Raw genomic sequence first — 20,591 nt, forward strand, 5'->3', positions numbered from 1 at the left:
GCCATTATTTTATTGTATATTAATTTGTTGTATATTAATTTGTTATACACCTTTCATTTTAATAGTTGTTGTCAATCCGTTTTATCATGTGATAACTATTGTTCTTTTTAAAAAATTTGCAGCTCCCTTTTTTTAAACCTAAAATCTTCAAGCTTCCATTCATGTATGTTGTTGTTTGGGTCTTGACCCAGATGTTGGATCATGAAAATGTAAACCATTCTATGCAGCAAGGATATGAAACAAATTTTTCCCCAATCATTGTTCTGTCATGCCTTGGATGTCTGTTATTATACAGGGTGCCCTAAATTTAGAAATACTTTTGGTACATTCTCTCTTTAGTGGAAAGTTTGATGTCTTTCAACATTTTAATTACATTTGTAAACCAAGGCTTTTACTTACTAAATCCCTTAATTTATATTTAATGTCATGTACAATTTTAAACCACATTTCTTTCTAGCTTTAAAGGCTGTGTCAGTCAAGATGACATTTAAGGTTTTTTTTTATAATATATCTGAAAATAAATACTGAATCATTTTCATTTATCTGTGTTGAAAGAAGTTTAGTTGTTGTACAAGCTTTATTCTACATGAGAAATCAATTATCAAAAATTACAACATTCACAATTTATCATGTAAGGGGAGACAAATTTTACATTAATTTGTAAAAATAAAAGAATCTGCCACAGTGTCTGAAATTATCAATTGACCTTGTCAAATACTTTGGGAGAAAATGTACACAGATCATCTTACACAATGAATAGTTTGTATAAAAGTTGAGAGGATTGCCAATCAGCACTCATGGAGTTGATCAGCCAATGAACAAACATTTTACATTCATGCAACATGCAAATCAGGAAAAATTAACTTTGCTTCCATCAATACATAAACCTAACAAAAAAAATTGGCTCGTACAATTCAATAAAAAACACATGGCCATACAACCATCACAAAAATAAGCCGGTAAAATCAGTTTGGAAACCGTGAAAAAATTAGCTGAACTCTATATCTTTCCCAGAATTCCACGTCACTATATTGCTAATTACAATAAAAAAAAAACTATTGCAATATGCATTAAAGTAAATAATGAATTAATCAATCTTTATAGAAATTGATGTCTTCGCTGAATAATTAAATTATAAATTAATAAAACTGAAAAATGTAAGGTGATTTAAAAATACAACAAATAGATGAAATAAGAAAATGTTATGCTAAAAGAATAAATTATGTCTGAATACAATAATACATCATCCCAGGATTCACATATATTAATTAGAAAAATATTATGGATTTTTTAAAACTATATAACACATCTGTGTGATGATGGAGGATGACAAGTGGGGGTGAGCTAGAATATAAACGCAGGTCTTTGGCAAACAAACGCAGGTCTGTTGCTAACAAACGCAGGTCTTTGGCAAACAAACACAAGTTTTTTTCACTAGTATGTAAATCTTAGTCTACATAATATACTAGTATTAAAAAACAAGACTTTAATAGCATGTCTGTAAGCTGGGCTGCCCTCTATAACAGTCATATTTTTATAGAAATGATGGAAGTATTTTGGAAAATAGGGTCCCAACAAAAAACCTGCAGGCCAAATCTCTGAATGAAGAGATGACACATTTTAAACTGCTGTAACAGAAACACACGGTTAAAAACTGTGAATAGAAAAATATTGAAACAATTGTAAACATTGCGAATTTGCTAAAAATAAAATTTTGAGGTGAAATGGATCTCCAATGACTAAGGCACCATTACATTATATAAAGAGCCAAAAATTACTTTGAACATTTTCTGCTTACATTAGCATTAATTGTTTACAAAAAAATAATTTGCAATAATGAGGTGAAGATAAGTGATAGTCATTTTTATCTCCATGTAAACATTTGGTATTACCCTGTCACTACATCATGCTGATGAAGGCCTTAGGTAGGAACATCTAGTTACATTGCTACATACAGGTTTTTAAAAAAATCATGGCTGTGGAAAACATTACACTATCTTTTAACAATATTAAACTTTCAACTTTAATAGCTAAAAACTACAGTGTGATGGTTTAGGCAGGTGAAGTAGATTAGACCTGTCTAAATCCATGGCACTTTTAGAGAATTTTAAGGCCAGTGCAGAGAACAGCCAATGTCTAGATTTAGGGACTTCCTAAAATGTCAAGGTCATCCACTAGACTTAAGCGTATCCTGAAAACTCATGGTCATCCGCTAGACCAGGGGTCTCCAAACTTTTCAGTCCGAGGGCCGCATTAACTATCAAATTTCAGTTCGGGGGCCAGTTTCTTCCAGGCATGTATTTGATTTTTCTGGGCAAAGTTCCTCAGCCATCACCAACAAACGATTTTTCCTTGGACAAAAAGATCTCAGCGGGCCGGATGAGAGGACTTCGCGGGCCGCATTCGGCCCGCGGGCCGTAGTTTGGAGACCCCTGCGCTAGACCAAGGGACATCCTAAAAACTCATGGTCTCTGCTAGACCTAGGGATATCCTAAAAACTCATGGTCATCCGCTAGACCTAGGGATATCCTAAAAACTCATGGTCTCTGCTAGACCTAGGGACATCCTAGAAACCCACCATCATCTGCAGCCAAATTCAATCAGCAGTGGAAGTTACCTGCAGTCAGTCAACCGTGGCATGTCTTAGATTAGACACATCAAATAAATACATCCTCTGGGTGCCATCTAATAAACTAAGAACTTTTATTTTAAATTATAAAAGTGTGCCCACCAAAATCTGTTCACCTTACACATGTGTTAGTAACACGTTTAGAAAACCAGGTGTTGTAACACACATAGACCTTACAGGTGTGTTCAACATTTACAAATATACACAGGTCTAGTTACTATCATTCATTTAATCAGAAAATAATACCATCTACACTGTCCGTTTCAAAGACAAGGTGACCTAATTATCAGTACTTGGACAAATAATAAACTATAAATAGATTATCACTTGCCTTTAGATTTTTACAATTTTTGACTTTCTGTCTCAAAAACTATAATTTGATAGTTGACCTAATTTTTAATATAAACCCTTCTGTCTATCTCACACATAAGAGCCTTGGATTATTATAGAATACTTTTTAAAACCATGGTTATATAAAAAGGTGGATCCACAGAAATTTTTACAAACCAAAATGACAGGAAAAATATCTTTAGTATCAGCTGAGTAATCAAATCCAGGTCAACAAAAATATACACAGGAACCGCAATGCTGTTTTCTTGAAGGCCAAGGGAGAGAAGAAGATTGGCATCACAGCACTTGTTTCACACAACACACAAGCAAAGCTAACTCCGCACTTGAGATTGTTGCTGCAGACTCCAAAGTTTTTCACAGAAATTTTTTCAAATCCAAACTCTATTTTTTAAACCACAAACTGTTCCAAACAGGAAATATTTCCTATTTTAATTCAGTTTTCAAACCATGTTTACAATTTTTATCAGGTTTATAATTTAAATAATATACACTCAAATGAAAACAGTCAAGTTTTTTTTACTGCTAGTAAATGAGTTTCCAGCCTGTAGGAAAATCAGCAGGTCATGACCTGTCCTTGAACTTGGTTGAGCCAGAAACCAGCTGAGTATTTGACCCTCTGTCAGGAATCTTTCTATAAATAGTAGTGAGCATTTTATAGAGATGTCACAGAAATGTCATGTGTCATCAGTGTGGACTGACATAAGGTAGGTGATGGGTGCAGGTAGCATCATGCTAGTGACGACACTTTTTGTGTTTCAGCAAGCAAACACAGAACTTGAGAAACTGACAAGCCAATGTGGCAACGATGCTCTTGTCAACAGACTTCTGAAATATTCATTCACTTCAGGAATTGTCTATACGTCCAGCTAGTCCACCCAGGTCACATGACCAGCCAGGTCACATGACCAGCCAGGTCACATGACCAGCAGGTCACATGATCAGCTTTTACTCCACAGCAAACCCGCATGTCTCCTCTACAGCACACGTCAACTTGGACAAAAATTTCTCAAAGTTTTCGTAAGGTGGGATATCAAGGCGATTAAAACTGTAACAGAATGAATTTTTGATTAAAATAAAGTTTAAATGACATTATGTAAGAGAAAGTATAAAGAAATATTTATTAAAAAAAAAAAAGATTACAATTATAAAAGAGGTAAATAAAAACAATTCTAAACTTAGAATTGTGTGTACCATGTGTGAGCTTTGGGCAAGTTGTCTGTGCAGATGTCGACCTGATGGATGGTGAACAGTCGCGGACCAGCCGCACCAGTAGAACCTGGATAATTAGTTAAACGTTTAATTACAATTAGTCAAATATTTAATTAGACTGGTAGAACCTGAATTATTAGTCAAAGATTTAACTAGATTGGTATAACCTAAATACAATTAGTGAAAGATTTAATTAGACAGGTAGATCCTGAATAATTAGTTAAAGATTTAATTACACAGTTGACCCTAAATACAATTAGTCAAAGATTTAATTAGACAGGTAGAACCTGAATACAATTATTCAGAGATTTAATTACAAGAATGGAAATTTGAGTACAAGATTAGTGATAATTTTGAAAATTAAGCAGACAATATTTGATTACAATGTAAGCATGTATCTGTAAGAAAGAGGGGTGGGTGCAAATTCAGGGGTTTCATTTAAACACAACTCAATGGTAAAACAAAAACTTTCAATCATCATGAGATATGACTAGCACACCAAATGTTTGCTAAAAACATTGAGCCACTAGACTTTGTTTACCGAATAATGCTTTGAATTCTTAAAGCCAGTGGTACCAATGGTACTAAGTTTACTTTGTAATGCCCTGATAATACTACCAGCACATTGACTTTGTTTACCTTGATACCACCAGCGCTATTTGATTTCGTTAATGCTGATACTACTCGCATTATTTTACTTTGTTTACCTTGTAATGCCTTGAATCCCTGGAGTGGAACCCTGGAGCTGCCTGTAACAAACTGCAAGAGCCTGGCCCGCATCTCGTCATCAAAGCTGTCCACAGCCCTCCAGAACCACCTCACAATGTTGCTCTCAGCCGTACAGTGCTTTAGTCGCGTGTGCTTCTTCCAGTCATCCAGGTCAATCTTGCCCAGGCCGCCAATCATCAACTGGAGAATAAACAAAAATTGTATCAATATTTTTATTGCTTAACATTTTATTGTAAATATTTTATAAATATTTTTATTGTTTAACATTTTATAAATATTTTATTGTTTAACAATTTTTTGAAAACATTTGATTTCTGTGCTGATAGGGGGATCAGAACTACCCCAATCACCAACTAACCAAAAAAAAATGTACTGTAATATTTTGGTGTTAATATTTGATTTCTATACTCAAGTATTAACAACTGGGTAAAACAAAATGTCTTGATTCCTGGAGTATGACATGACTTAATACAGGAATACGTGGGCATGACTTAATACAGGAATACGTGGGCATGACAGGACTTAATACAAGAATAGGCTTATGGTCAGAGTAGAACAAGGGTATTCACATAATTTTTTACACATTTAATTTATAGCAATGTTAATGTTAACTTTCTTGTAATTTTTTTGTATAAAAACTACAATATTGGACTTTATTAAAAAGTATACCACCAATATAAAGTGTACCACCAATATATAGTGTACCACCAATATAAAAAGTGTACCGCCAATATATAGTGTACCACTAATATAAAAAGTGTACCACCAATATAAAAAGTGTATCGCCAATATATAGTGTACCACCAATATAAAGTGTACCACCAATATATAGTGTACCACCAATATATAGTGTACCACCAATATAAAGTATACCACCAATATAAAAAGTGTACCGCCAATATATAGTGTACCACTAATATAAAAAGTGTACCACCAATATAAAAAGTGTACCACCAATATAAAAAGTGTACCACCAATATAAAAAGTGTACCGCCAATAAAATTAGTATAAAACAAACTTGACCAACCTCCAACTCGCGTTCATCAAATGGTCTGAGCAGATGTTGAGGAATGATTTCATTAAAACCTTTCTGTAGAGACAGGAACTGTGCTTCTATCCCTCGCATGAACCTCCACTGTACATACAACCTGGGGGTGGATTTGGTGAATTTGATGAGTGAGACAAGTTTAGTGAATTTGGTGTGTGAGACTGGTTTGGTGAATTTGGTGAGTGAGACAAACTTGGTGAAAACTAACTAAGATATTAGTGTTGGGTGAATGACACTAACACCCATTTAACAGAATCAAGTTTAGATAATAATTTAACTATAATGCATCTTTTTAAATCAACACTTACAAAAGCATGTGTTTTATATGTAAACTAACATAAAACTTCATTATCTTGGCAATCAAGGTCAGTTCATCAATCAAGGTCAGTTCAAGTTTTCAAAACGTTTTCCAATAAAACTCTAAATCACATTTGCCTGAATATTGTTTTGTTCATTCAGTATCAGGTCAAGATACGGTCTACAAGGTCAGTTGACTATTGATATATAACAGATTTGATATTGTTGTTGATGATTTCAGCATGAATGAATTAGGAGATACAGTAAGAAGACTAAAGACCTGAGACTACACCTAAAACCTGACCCCACACCCGTCCTGTTCCCCCCCCCCCCCACTCACTTGACATATTCCTTCTTGTTTTCCTCCGTGACCTTCATCTCCTTGCCCCCTGGCTTCAGTTCGTACTCCTGCAAACAACCAAATGAGTTGTGCTCTACAGAGAAGGTGTGGTCCAGGACATTTTCTATGTTGTTTTCTCTGAAATTACAAAATGCTAAAATTAGATTTGTAACGGAAACATTTTCTATGTTGTTTTCTCTGAAATTACAAAATGCTAAAATTAGATTTGTAACGGAAACATTTTCTATGTTGTTTTCTCTGAAATTACAAAATGCTGAAATTAGATTTGTAACGGAAACATTTTCTATGTTGTTTTCTCTGAAATTACAAAATGCTGGAATTAGATTTGTAACGGAAACATTTTTTGTTGTTTTCTCTGAAATTACAAAATGCTGAAATGACATTCAGAAGGCAAACAATTACTATGTAAAGAACAAATTAGAAAATAAAACTTCTTACATTAATTTTTACTTTGAATATAAAAATAGTTTTTTCTTATTCACAGTTCTATTCATTGTATTTTGATTAAGATATATCTTCAACAGTCTGATAATTGGTAGTTAGTTATAAAGCCTAAGGTAACTATTGTAGGTAGTTTATCAAATACAGAACCAGAAAAGCTGATAAATTTAAACCATAAAAAAAATTGATGATAAACTGTAGGAGTTTGTATATAAAGTCTGGTTATGCAGATTGTAACTATAGCAGAATCAGAGACTGCTGTCTTGGTATTATGTAGAAAGCACTGTTGCCATGACAACATGTAAACAATGACTTACAGCATCCAGCAGAGGCTGCGATGTAAATGTGGGTCAACACTCTCAAGGTCATCCAGCGTGACAGGTTTGCCCAGTAGCTGCTTGTAGAAGGGCATTGTGAAGCCACCGTCCAGGTAGTGGCTGTGGAAGATGGCCATGCCAATCACACGGCCCACAAAGTGGAAATATGACAAGTGCTCCTGTAAGATAAAACACAATTTTTAAAGTAAGGTGCTCCTGTAAGACAAAACATAATTTTAAACATCACACAGCCCACAAAGTGGAAATATTCAAGTCTGACAAAATAATAATTGTTACGAAATATGTGGTTTATGTAGCTGATGTGTAGCAGAGGCTTTTATTTTGATGACACAATCGATATAGAAAACAAATCAGTGTAGAAAGACTAGTAGTAGTTGGTTTTCTTAACTTTGACTGTGTATAATTAAATATTACAGCTCAGAATATTCTGTTTTATTTTAATCCAGCTTGGTACCCCCATAGAGTTGGCGCTCTAGGGGGCGGCCTCCCCACCAGCCCTCACCTAGCTACGCCTCTGATGTGTGGAAATTTAGAGACTACAGTGATAAAACAAAATTGGACGTGGATGTTTTCAAGACAAAGAAAACTTTTGATGCTCGACATATAGCAAAAAGAGAAAAGTTGAAATAGTAGCTACAAAGACCAGTGTCAAGTAAAACAATGACTTACAGGGTTGACGCCAGAGTCAGGGTTGATCTGTAGGGTGTAGATGTCATCCCTTGAGTACTGGAACAACCCGTAGTATGGGTTCAACATTTCATGGGACAGAAGGTAGAACCACTCCCTGACGTGATAAAGTTTATTAATTAGCAATCAACAGCAATGTGCACATGATTAGCATACAGCTGGTTTAAACAAAACTTGTGATAACCATGACCTTGCTTACCTGGCTACACCACCATAATCTAAACCTTCCTCGCCCTTGAACTTGACCATGAGACGTTTACGTAGTTCTTTAGACCTCATCTTCATGACATGCCGATAAGAATCCTAAAGAAACATTCAAATTATTTTTAAAAGACAGTAATGACAAATATGAGGTTTTTCTTGATTACTTATGATTAATATGATCCAGATGTAAAGTGGCTACTGTCTTGACACACCAGTGACCCAGACCCAAAAGTGACCCTGATGTTAAGTGTCTAGACAAATTAGTGACCCAGATGTAAAATATCTTCATGAACGAGTGACCCAGAGCTAAACTGGCTATTGTCTAGACCAACTAGTGACCCAGATGTAAAGTGTCTAGATGAACCAGTGACCCAGAGCTATTAATGACCATGACCCAAAAGTGACCCAGATCTACTGTCCAGACAACCCAGTGACCTAGATATAAAGTGTCAAGATACACCAGTTCTCCCGACCCACTAGTGACCAAGACAGACCAGCACCCCAGAATTCCTCTCTACCAGACTGACCTCAAAGACTTCCTCCCTGCTGACCTCCAGCCTACAGTGTCCAGTCTGGGGCTGGAGTGCCGTGATCTCCTGCTTTAAAATCTTCAACTTCTGGACCAGGTCACGCTTGTACTTGGGCAGGTTGGGTTGTTCATTCTCTTTGTCTTGTGTGGGGGGCTTTCTGTGGGCAGACAATACACGTTATATTTAGGGCAGACTAAACTTCTGTAGGCAGACAATACATCTTATATTTAGGGCAGACTAAATTTTTGTAGGCAGACAATACATTAAGGACAGACTAAATTTGTGTAGGCAGACAATACATCTTACATATAGACAGACTAAATTTGTGTAGGCAGACAATACATCTTACATTTAGACAGACAAAATTTTAGTAGACAGACAAAAATTTAACATTTAGGACAGACTAAATTTCTGCAGGCAGACAATACATGTTACATTCAGGACAGACTAAATTTGTGTAAGCAGACAATACATCTTACACTCAGGACAGACTAAATGTGTGTAGGCAGACAATACATCTTACATTTAGGACTAAATTTGTGGAAGCAGACAATACACGTTATATTTAGGACAGACTAAATTTCTGTAAACAGATTTACATGTTACACTTAGGACAGACTAAATTTGTGTAGGCAGACAATACACATTACATTTAGGACAGACAAACTTAATATTAGAATAACAATTTTTAAGTTTTTGTTATCCATAAGATATGTCAAGTAAAATACTTTAACTTTTCCATGGAATCAAATTTTACTGAATATAAAATGATTTTAAACAAACTGTTATTTTCAACACTATAAATAGACCAAGGTACAGAATATAGGAATTGTAAAGAGAACAGTAAGACAGGCAGTTTCTGTGTCCACTATTTCACATGGCTCTGGTTCACATTGCCTGCCAATAATTAATTACAATATGCAGTTACAATATTTATCTTTGGTTTCTCTAGAGAGTTACAGTAAAACTCTGGAATCATTGATGTTTGTCATTACACTATTTATCTTGGTTTCTCATGAGTTACAGTAAAACTTTGACGTTTGCTGTTACATATTAACTATAGTTTCTCATGAGAGCTACAGTAAAACTTTGGTGTTTGCTGTTACATATTAACTATAATTTCTCATGAGAGCTACAGTAAAACTTTGGCGTATAAAATGTGAGCGGCTGGCAGCAGACGTGAGCCAGGCTGGCAGCAGACGTGAACCACTTACGTAGTTTTCTCCTGCAGCAGATGTAAGTTTTGGGACAGCCTGGGGTCAGTGAACTGTGTGGTCCTGTTGTTGTGGTCAACAAAATACACGCGGCCGCTGGTGGTCTTCCTGACCTCCCACCCCTCGGGCATGGGGCCGAGGTCCTCCTCCCTCAGCTCCACTTGTCTGGAATGGCAGGGTGGGATTATACACAGGTTACACATACGTCACACACATGTCATTTACACACATATGGTTCATACATAATTCACACAGATGGTTCACACATAATGTGGTTCACTCATGTGGTTTACATGCATGGCTCTCTCACTCACACATACACATGTTTCACACACCCACACAGTTCATTCACATGTGGTTTTCATATACACATGGCTCACAACAGTTCACAAAAAAAAATTCTAAAAATAAACAGTTAATTTAAAAATAAAACAACAGTAAAACAAAAAGGGGCTCAGACTACTCCAGTTAACACTGGACACCCACCACTAATATGGAGTTTAAAAAACTTGCAGCGGAAGAACCACTCACCTACCCACACAAAGTACTTTAACACAAGTTAGGTTTGAGCTAATACAACATGCAACTAAATAAAAAGCCCCCCACATCAAAAGTAAAACTAACTTGCAGGTCGTATCAGTTGTGAATATGATACGGCCAAGTCAATGGCATTTAGAAACTATGGAGTTATCTATTATTGTTCCTTAGACAAACATGCATTGCAAAGGTCAAGGATGTTGACAACAAGAAAACGGATACACCTGGATCAGACAAATGCTATATCCATATCCAGCAGGGCTATCCGTGGATGTAGTCAATATAAAACTGGAAGCCCCAGCGCAGGTAAACGTGACAGAGACAGGTATCAATAATATAGCAACATGGACAGGTAACTAAGCTCACCTGGGCACACGTGGGTCATGCCACGTGCTCACACCTGTACGTGTGTGTAGAAAGTAAACCTGGCCCTGCTGTGTTGTACGTTGTTCTGGAACATTCAATGACAGCAGGTGAGTACACACTCATACACAATAGACATAGGAAACAAAGTACATACAGTAGCTCATACAGAATAGACATAGGAAACAAAGTACATACAGTAGCTCATACAGAATAGACATAGGAAACAAAGTACATACAGTAGCTCATACAGAATGTAGAGACTGTAGCTCATACAGAATAGACATAGGAAACACAGTACATACAGTAGCTCATACAGAATGTAGAGACAGTAGCTCATACAGAATGTAGAGACAGTAGCTCATACAGAATGTAGAGACAGTAGCTCATACAGAATGTAGAGACAGTAGCTCATACAGAATGTAGAGACAGTAGCTCATACAGAATGTAGAGACAGTAGCTCATACAGAATGTAGAGACAGTAGCTCATACAGAATGTAGAGACAGTAGCTCATACAGAATAGACATAGGAAACACATAACAAAGTACAGACAGGAACTTATAGATTACACTAATCAACACATGATGTTGGCTGTTGACTACTAAGCTGAAACAGCTGTTCATGATTTGATGATGGGAGCTTGGCTTGTTGAAAAATGTTAAAATCTTTTTGTAATAAGGTCCACATTCTTGAGGCATAACTAAATTTTTCCATTAATTTATTAAATTAATGACAAGTACCCATTTGGAGCTGAGTTGGCTCAAAAGAAAATGACTGCCCATTTATCTTAAGATGATCACATTATACTAATAGATTGCTCTGTATGACATGACCAGTAAGCAAATCACATGACTACTTTAAACATAACACTAACCATAACCATCGGGCAACTCTACTGCATCATGCAGCTGTGCCCGACTCATGTAGTTCCGATGTCGCGTTGACCTCCGCCTGACAAACTGATGTGTTGCTGTGCTGGTGGTGTTTGACCCGTCGCTGATGCTCCCCCTGTCCCCTGCACCGTTGCTGCTGACGCCGTTGGTGCTGCCGTTGACCCAGGTGGTGGTGCTGGCGTTGTTGTCCTTGTTGCTGTGAGACAGGCTGGTGCTGCTGCTGTGGCTAGACATGTTGGTGGTCACTCTGTTGCTGGAGGAGCTGGCCAGTGACGCCGGAGAAGGGGAGCTGTCCCCTGGGGCGCGGGGGGTGCCCACAACACTTGCAGGTCTCACAGTTTCTGACGCAGGCCTGGAAATATTGTCAACATTGTAAGGAGGTTGAAGATAATACAAAGTAGAGATATGACAAGCCTATGCTAGGATTTGGCAGTCAGCAGCCAAGTGAAACAACATGTTTCAGATTTTTTTATCAGACTGGTGGATGCGGTCAATGGAATCAGTAAACAAACTCACTCAAGAAGTTTTTACCATGAAATACTTTTGAAAATCTAATTTATTCTTGACAAGATTTTATTTAGGAGATTCTATTTGCTTATTTCATAGGATTTCACTGTGTATAAAATGTTACAAAAAATGAGATAGTGACGTATAAGGTAGAAAGAACGTTGTTGATATAGAACGTAAGATAGGAGTTAGGGGCTAGTAATTGAAGAAGTAAGTTGGGGTTATGTTGTTGATGTAGATTGATGTTCTGAATAAAGACTAAAGTAGGAAGCATTAGTATCTTGTTGAATATATTATGATGTCTGCGATCAAGTGTTAACTTAAGTTAGTGGATATTGGTTGAGGAAAGCCAACAGTGGGTGATGATTGTATTGAAAAGGTGAACCCTCTCACAGTGAACCCTATCAAGGTAAACTCTCTCACAGCAAACCCCAACACACAGAGCTCAGTAATTGTAAGAAGGCTGCAGTAAGTTCAAAGACCTGATCCAGGTGAAGTGGTCTCCTACAAGCGGCATCATATTTACAAGAGTCAGGTCCTGTCAGGTCCCGTCAGGTATAGAGTTCCATAAAAAATTTAATGCATTTTGTTTTTTTTCTCATTTTTTAAAAATAAGGCATACGTGTGTAGATGCAGAACCTAAGTTCAAACATTTTTGTTACAAGTTTCTAGAGTGTTCCTTTTAAAAGAGTTCTAGAGTTTGTTTTGTCTCAGCCTTGTATTGGGCCAGCACAGAATTGTATGCGATGCCTCACACAACTTGTATGTGATGTCTCACACAACTTGTATGGGATGTCTCACACAACTTGTATGTGATGTCTCACACAAACACACAACATGTATGTGATGTCTCACACAAACACACAACATGTATGTGATGTCTCACACAAACACACAACTTGTATGTGATGTCTCACACAACTTGTATGTGATGTCTCACACAACACACAACTTGTATGTGATGTCTCACACAACACACAACATGTATGTGATGTCTCACACAACACACAACTTGTATGTGATGTCTCACACAACACACAACTTGTATGTGATGTCTCACACAACACACAACTTGTATGTGATGTCTCACACAACACACAACTTGTATGTGATGCCTCACACAACTTGTATGTGATGTCTCACACAACACACAACTTGTATGTGATGTCTCACACAACACACAACTTGTATGTGATGTCTCACACAACACACAACTTGTATGTGATGTCTCACACAACACACAACTTGTATGGGATGCCTCACACAACTTGTATGTGATGTCTCACACAACACACAACATGTATGTGATGTCTCACACAAACACACAACATGTATGTGATGTCTCACACAAACACACAACATGTATGTGATGTCTCACACAAACACACAACTTGTATGTGATGTCTCACACAACTTGTATGTGATGTCTCACACAACACACAACTTGTATGTGATGTCTCACACAACACACAACTTGTATGTGATGTCTCACACAACACACAACTTGTATGTGATGTCTCACACAACACACAACTTGTATGTGATGTCTCACACAACTTGTATGTGATGTCTCACACAAACACACAACTTGTATGTGATGTCTCACACAACACACAACTTGTATGTGATGTCTCACACAACACACAACTTGTATGGGATGCCTCACACAACTTGTATGTGATGTCTCACACAAACACACAACTTGTATGTGATGTCTCACACAACACACAACTTGTATGTGATGTCTCACACAACACACAACTTGTATGTGATGTCTCACACAACACACAACTTGTATGTGATGTCTCACACAAACACACAACTTGTATGGGATGCCTCACACAACTTGTATGTGATGTCTCACACAACACACAACATGTATGTGATGTCTCACACAAACACACAACATGTATGTGATGTCTCACACAAACACACAACTTGTATGTGATGTCTCACACAACTTGTATGTGATGTCTCACACAACACACAACTTGTATGTGATGTCTCACACAAACACACAACATGTATGTGATGTCTCACACAACACACAACTTGTATGTGATGTCTCACACAACACACAACTTGTATGTGATGTCTCACACAACTTGTATGTGATGCCTCACACAACACACAACTTGTATGTGATGCCTCACACAACTTGTATGTGATGCCTCACACAACACACAACTTGTATGTGATGCCTCACACAACACACAACTTGTATGTGATGTCTCACACAACTTGTATGTGATGCCTCACACAACTTGTATGTGATGTCTCACACAACACACAACTTGTATGTGATGTCTCACACAACACACAACTTGTATGTGATGTCTCACACAACTTGTATGTGATGCCTCACACAACACACAACTTGTATGTGATGCCTCACACAACTTGTATGTGATGCCTCACACAACACACAACTTGTATGTGATGCCTCACACAACACACAACTTGTATGTGATGTCTCACACAACTTGTATGTGATGTCTCACACAACACACAACTTGTATGCGATGCCTCACACAAACACACAACTTGTATGTGATGTCTCACACAACTTGTATGTGATGCCTCACACAAACACCCAGGTGATGAAAGACAAGCCAAGCATGGACACCTGGGCTTTGTCTACCTGACTTTACCTGGGATTTTCTTTGGAGCAGGAGCTATTGTTTCTAAATAGCAAGCGTTGTTTGGGGTGTGCTAGAGCCCTACCTCCAGCATAAACACAATGGTTGCTATGGTAACAACCTATTTCTGAGTTTACAGGGGAAGATAATTACACAGACCCTAACCAACTAGAGTGACCTTGTTGAACCCAGGCTGAGATTCTTTCACTAGTTTTAATGTGTAAATACCTGTTTACTTGTTCTATAAATTTGTATTTTATTTAAAAAACAAGTATAAAAATTAAAAAACAAAAAAAGATGTACTTAAATTTGTATGCATTGGAATATAAAATCTGGTACAAAGTTAATAAAATCTGGCAACTTAATATTTACTTGCAACAGTTTATCAAACTGGCATATGAAAATGTTCATTAGTTAATAAAATCTGGCATGTTTTTGTCTACCTGGTGGTGTTAAGTCACATGACAGAACAAAGAGGAAAATGTTCCGCACCAGAGTCTGAGCCTGCTAGACAGTGCCAGGTATTAATACCAGGTGCTAGCGGGGCAGGCTGTCAAGGTAAGATGTGTTCATTATGGCGCTGGCTAAATCTGCCTGCTATTCCTGGCTATAAAAAATGTTTATTGTTGGGGAGTAGATACAGCTGAGCTCCCCAAAGACTGGGTGTCAGTTTTTTTCTTCTATAGGTGTGTCATGTTGCAGACGTTGTTTGGTTGCTACCTATACATACAACACCACAAAAGGTGTGGATTATCTTCATTATGAGGTAACACATCCAGCTCACCTGACCCAGGCTGACCAATACAACACAATAGACACAACTACATGGAGATATGGCTTCATGTTTACCTTATAGGTCTCTCCCATTGGGAAGTTCTGGTCACATGATTGACATAATGATTGACATAATGCAACCTGTCTGCTGACCAATACAACACAATAGACACAACTACATGGAGATATGGCTTCATGTTTACCTTATAGGTCTCTCCCATTGGGAAGTTCTGGTCACATGATTGACATAATGATTGACATGATGCAACCTGTCTGCTGACCAATACAACACAATAGACACAACTACATGGAGATATGGCTTCATGTTTACCTTGTAGGTCTCTCCCATTGGGTAGTTCTGGTCACATGATTGACATAATGTACACGCCCATTGGCTGCCCTTCTCTCCTCCCACCTACAAAAAAATGAAAATTGTTTTAAATGACATTGCTGTTTCAAAAGTTTGTGTTATATTAGTTGCTCACTCATGGTACACCCTTGAAGTGGGTGTGTCCAATGACAACAGTACAGAGTACACACTCAACAGTCATCAACATCAACCACACATTACAATAGCACACGCAACAGTACATAGTCTAATCTCCAACCCCCATACCCAGCCCTACACAGTTAATCTCCAAACCTCATACTTAGCCATACACAGTTAATCCCCAACCCTAAACCCTACACAGTTAATCTACAAACTTCCACACCATACCACAACCCACCTTCCCACAAATAAAAAAAAGTTCCTCAAATGAAATGTTTTATTGTGTGCTAATGAAGCGCCCCCTAGTGATGAACTATCACAGGTTTATCAAAGGTTGCCAGATAGGTTTTAGGGGTCAACATATGCCACCTAAATCATCATTAAGGAGAGGAGGGAGGGTAGTGGGTTATGAAAGTTGTAGATAAGATTCTTTCAGGGTTGAAATTAAATAATTGCCAACAGATTTAGTCTGGGTGCAGGTGATGCTAGACTTGGTAGAAAGTAGGAGACTTTGGATGTCCAGATATGGACCAAAGCACAGTTACTGGCCAACCTGTCTGTTGTCCAAAACTGACTGTCCAAGAATTGTCCAGACCATAATTATACAGATATAAACCAAAACATGCCTGTCCAGATATTGAACGAACCTGAGTGTCCAGATATTGACCATCCAGGCTGACCAGATGTTGACCTTAACATGTCAGTCAAGACAGTCGACACAGCCTGTGTACAAGTGCTACTCACTCTCAACTACTCAACTTCCGTCAACATTTAATCATTCATGTTATCTCTCACACATGATTTGGGGAATATTGCAACCCTTGTCATGGCCAAATGTTGTTTTTCGACTACAATGTTATCTGATGTGTGGTGGGCGAGGGTGGGGAAGAAAAGAAGACAAGTGTTCAGACACGAATGGCCAACGATATGCAAGTGTGAATCCTTTATTGACATATCTATCCCAAAATCTGATTGATATGTCTACACAAGCACTAAAGCTGTTTATACACGACCCCCCCCCCCCATCTGTGTAGTGAACACTGAACCCAAATCCGGACACAATGACCCAGTGGTGGCGGGTTGATGCTGTGACTTTGAACTTTACTTCACGAAAGTTTGAAGACGCAATTCAGAAAAAAAAGTGATAAAATAATTAGTAGGACTGTATCCGGCCAGTGGTCAGTACTGTGATGGTCATCTATACCTGTTACACAGACCTGTAAACACAAGTGACAATCACACACATCTATATCTACGGTACCCGCCACACGACCTAGAGCAGACGAGAGCCAGTAATGTGCAGACGATTACATCCAGGCTTTATCTCTGCAACCCTCTGATGTCTGGTCAAATTACACATCCGCGCGTCAGATGGCGAGTACACAGATCACGTGACTTCAAGTTGAGCGAAAATCTGTCGGGGTCAACTTTCGTCAAATTGGCCGCCATCTTGCAGCCCCCAGAAAACTATTTCCTGCCACGTGACAAAAACTGTTTACATTTCCAGCTATGTCTTAGATGCCGGGTGACGTCAGAGGAATAGTTCAAATGCCGAGCAGTCACAGACATTCTCGTTTCACACAAAGTCGAGAGCTTGGTCGAGTGAGAAAAAGTGAAAGTGTGAGTGTGTGTGTGTGTGTGTGTGTGTGCTAGAGGTGGGGTAAGAGGGGGGGGGGGGGTCGGACAGAAAGCGTCTGGGGATAATTAATAGATCGGGAATTTAATATTTTTAAATAGCAGCGCTAAAATTTGTAAACATTTTCTACAATCCAAACAATCCTGTTCAGACCAAAGTTATAGAATAAACATTGTTGGGGAACTCATATACCTACTTCTACAAACTAGTCGTAAAATGGAACTTACAATCAACAATGGGAGTATAGGGGGGGGGGGGAGAGAAAGTGTGTGCAGAAAGAGGGGGGGGGTAGATTTAAATGAACAATTTTAAGGAGTGTGTATCGATACTTTCAGTGGTCTTTTGGTCAACATTGGTCTATGGTGGTTGAATCGGACGAGGGTCAGTTGTATGTAGAGTTGAGTTGATCTCGTGTCAATGGCGATTACTTCCGTCCCGACAGCTTGTGTAGAGCTATACCAGCGGGGGTATAAACTCCTGGCATGACCCCCAGAGCTATACCAGCGGGAGTGTTAACTCCTGGCAGGTTCAACCAAAATCTAGCACCCTGGTCCTCCAGGTTGGGGGTTGAACAGAAGGCCTCCAACCAACCTGCTACAGAAACCAAACTGCAGGTACACCAACCCAACGTTAACTTGGAAGAGAAAGTTCCTCTTTAGAAGCGCCCATGATGTATTCAAGTGAAAACCTCAATGAAGTTAACCTGACGACAAATCTCCTAATGACCGAGACTAAAAATAGATTAGGGACCTGGGACATCAGAACCCTACATGAAAGGGACAACATAGTAATAAGGAAGAAACAGAAGACATCGGCGAAGAAATAGGTTTGATGTGAACTATCTTACAACTGGATCTGAAATGGGCGTCTCTCATCATACACTATTTTGGTTACAAGAAAACATCCCCTACCGTATCGTACAGCCTGCCCGGGTATCTTAACATCCTGATTGGGTATATTAGCCTGCCTGGGTATCTTAAAAAGCCTGCCTGTGTATCTTAACAGCCTGCCCGGGTATCTTAACATCCTGATTGGGTATATTAGCCTGCCTGGGTATCTTAAAAAGCCTGCCTGTGTATCTTAACAGCCTGCCCGGGTATCTTAACATCCTGATTGGGTATATTAGCCTGCCTGGGTATCTTCAAAAGCCTGCCTGTGTATCTTAACAGCCTGCCCGGGTATCTTAACATCCTGATTGGGTATATTAGCCTGCCTGGGTATCTTCAAAAGCCTGCCTGTGTATCTTAACAGCCTGCCTCGGTATCTTAACAGCCTGCCTGTGTATCTTAGCCTGCCTGGGTATATTAGCCTGCCTGCCTGTGTATATTAGCCTGCCTGGATATCTTAACAGCCAGCATGGGTATATATACGCCTGTGTATATTAGCCTGCCTGGGTATCTTAGCCTGCCTGGGTATCTTAGTCTGCCTGGGTATCTTAACATCCTGCCTGTGTATCTTAGCCTGCCTGTGTATCTTAGCCTGCCTGTGTATCTTAGCCTGCCTGCCTGTGTATATTAGCCTGCCTGCCTGTGTATATTAGCCTGCCTGGGTATCTTAGCCTGCCTGCCTGTGTATATTAGCCAGCCTGTGTATCTTAACAGCCTGCCTGGGTATATTAGCCTGCCCGGGTATATTAGTCTGCCTGGGTATATCAGCCTGCCTGGGTATCTTAACAGCCTGCCTGGGTATATTAGCCTGCCTGTGTATATTAGCCTGTCTGAGTATCTTAACAGCCTGCCTGGCCGTCTCCCGCCTGCCACTTGCCAGCAGACGACACACACAAGCCACACCCGTAATGTGATACCTGGGCTAGACCAGGTGATGACAGCAGACGCCGACGTACAGGTATTCCAGGAGCTCTTAATCAACGGCTACAGAGATAAACCTGTACACGTACAGGTAGCCTTAAGGTAGAGAGTAATATGTGTAGCCAGCAGAGGTAGCCAGTGGATCATGTAGCCAGCAGAGGTAGCCTGGCTGTACCCCACATAGCCAGCGCCAAAGGTAGCATAAAACACTCATAGCGCCAAAGGTAGCATGAGCCCATCATAGCGCCAAAGGTAGCATGAGCCCATCATAGCGCCAAAGGTAGCATGAGCCCATCATAGCGCCAAAGGTAGAATGAAACACTCATAGCGCCAAAGGTAGCATGAAACCCTCATAGCGTCAAAGGTAGCCTGAACCACACACTGGACCAACAAGGGCTCAGATCAAAGTTAAGTAGGAGCCAATTTTATAGAGGAACAGACCATGTGAACAACAGAGCTAACATAGCACTGAAAATGATTACATTTAGATCTGACACCCCCGTCTAAAACGTATTGCGTAGAACTCTCGTGTTGAAAACTAAGCATTATCTCTTAACCCTGGTCCTAACCCTAACGTTAACAACTATATACAAATGCTAGCCAAAAAATAATTGTGGAGCAGTGTAAAAAAACAACAACGTAGCGTGTTTACTTTCACGTGCACGCACGAAAAACCACTCACTCGCACATGGATTCTCGTGCCGTAAAAAATTAATGGATAATTGTAAACAAGCCAAAATCAGACACGACGAGCAGACGACCAAGGCTGGGTGAGCTCACACTAGCCGGGAATTTCCACATCTGCTGTGGGCCGCCCCTTTCCGTCAATGAACCAGGGGAGCTAACTCTAGCGGATACAAACAGCATGGATTAACTACCCTTGTTTTATACGGCAGGAAACTTTG

General features: G+C 39.0%; 1 protein-coding gene across 1 annotated transcript in view; it reads right to left on the reverse strand.

The window, feature by feature from the left end:
* Positions 1 to 562: 562 nt before the first annotated feature.
* LOC131942920 (E3 ubiquitin-protein ligase SMURF2) overlaps positions 563 to 20,591 on the reverse strand; it is a 64,377-nt gene continuing 44,348 nt past the window's right edge. Inside the window, exons 6-18 of the mRNA XM_059302890.1 lie at positions 16,084 to 16,167; positions 11,814 to 12,184; positions 10,942 to 11,026; positions 10,039 to 10,203; positions 8,822 to 8,981; positions 8,290 to 8,393; positions 8,073 to 8,187; positions 7,383 to 7,561; positions 6,604 to 6,741; positions 5,946 to 6,066; positions 4,897 to 5,098; positions 4,172 to 4,256; positions 563 to 4,025 (exon numbers count right to left, since the gene is read on the reverse strand). Of these exons, the coding sequence (XP_059158873.1) occupies positions 3,926 to 4,025; positions 4,172 to 4,256; positions 4,897 to 5,098; positions 5,946 to 6,066; positions 6,604 to 6,741; positions 7,383 to 7,561; positions 8,073 to 8,187; positions 8,290 to 8,393; positions 8,822 to 8,981; positions 10,039 to 10,203; positions 10,942 to 11,026; positions 11,814 to 12,184; positions 16,084 to 16,167 (1,909 nt within the window). The 3' untranslated portion in view covers positions 563 to 3,925. The remainder of the gene's footprint in view (positions 4,026 to 4,171; positions 4,257 to 4,896; positions 5,099 to 5,945; positions 6,067 to 6,603; positions 6,742 to 7,382; positions 7,562 to 8,072; positions 8,188 to 8,289; positions 8,394 to 8,821; positions 8,982 to 10,038; positions 10,204 to 10,941; positions 11,027 to 11,813; positions 12,185 to 16,083; positions 16,168 to 20,591) is intronic.

This window comes from Physella acuta, unplaced genomic scaffold (genome assembly GCF_028476545.2).
Source record: "Physella acuta isolate Inbredline_101_S28 unplaced genomic scaffold, ASM2847654v3 ptg000433l, whole genome shotgun sequence".
Lineage (NCBI taxonomy): Eukaryota > Metazoa > Mollusca > Gastropoda > Physidae > Physella > Physella acuta.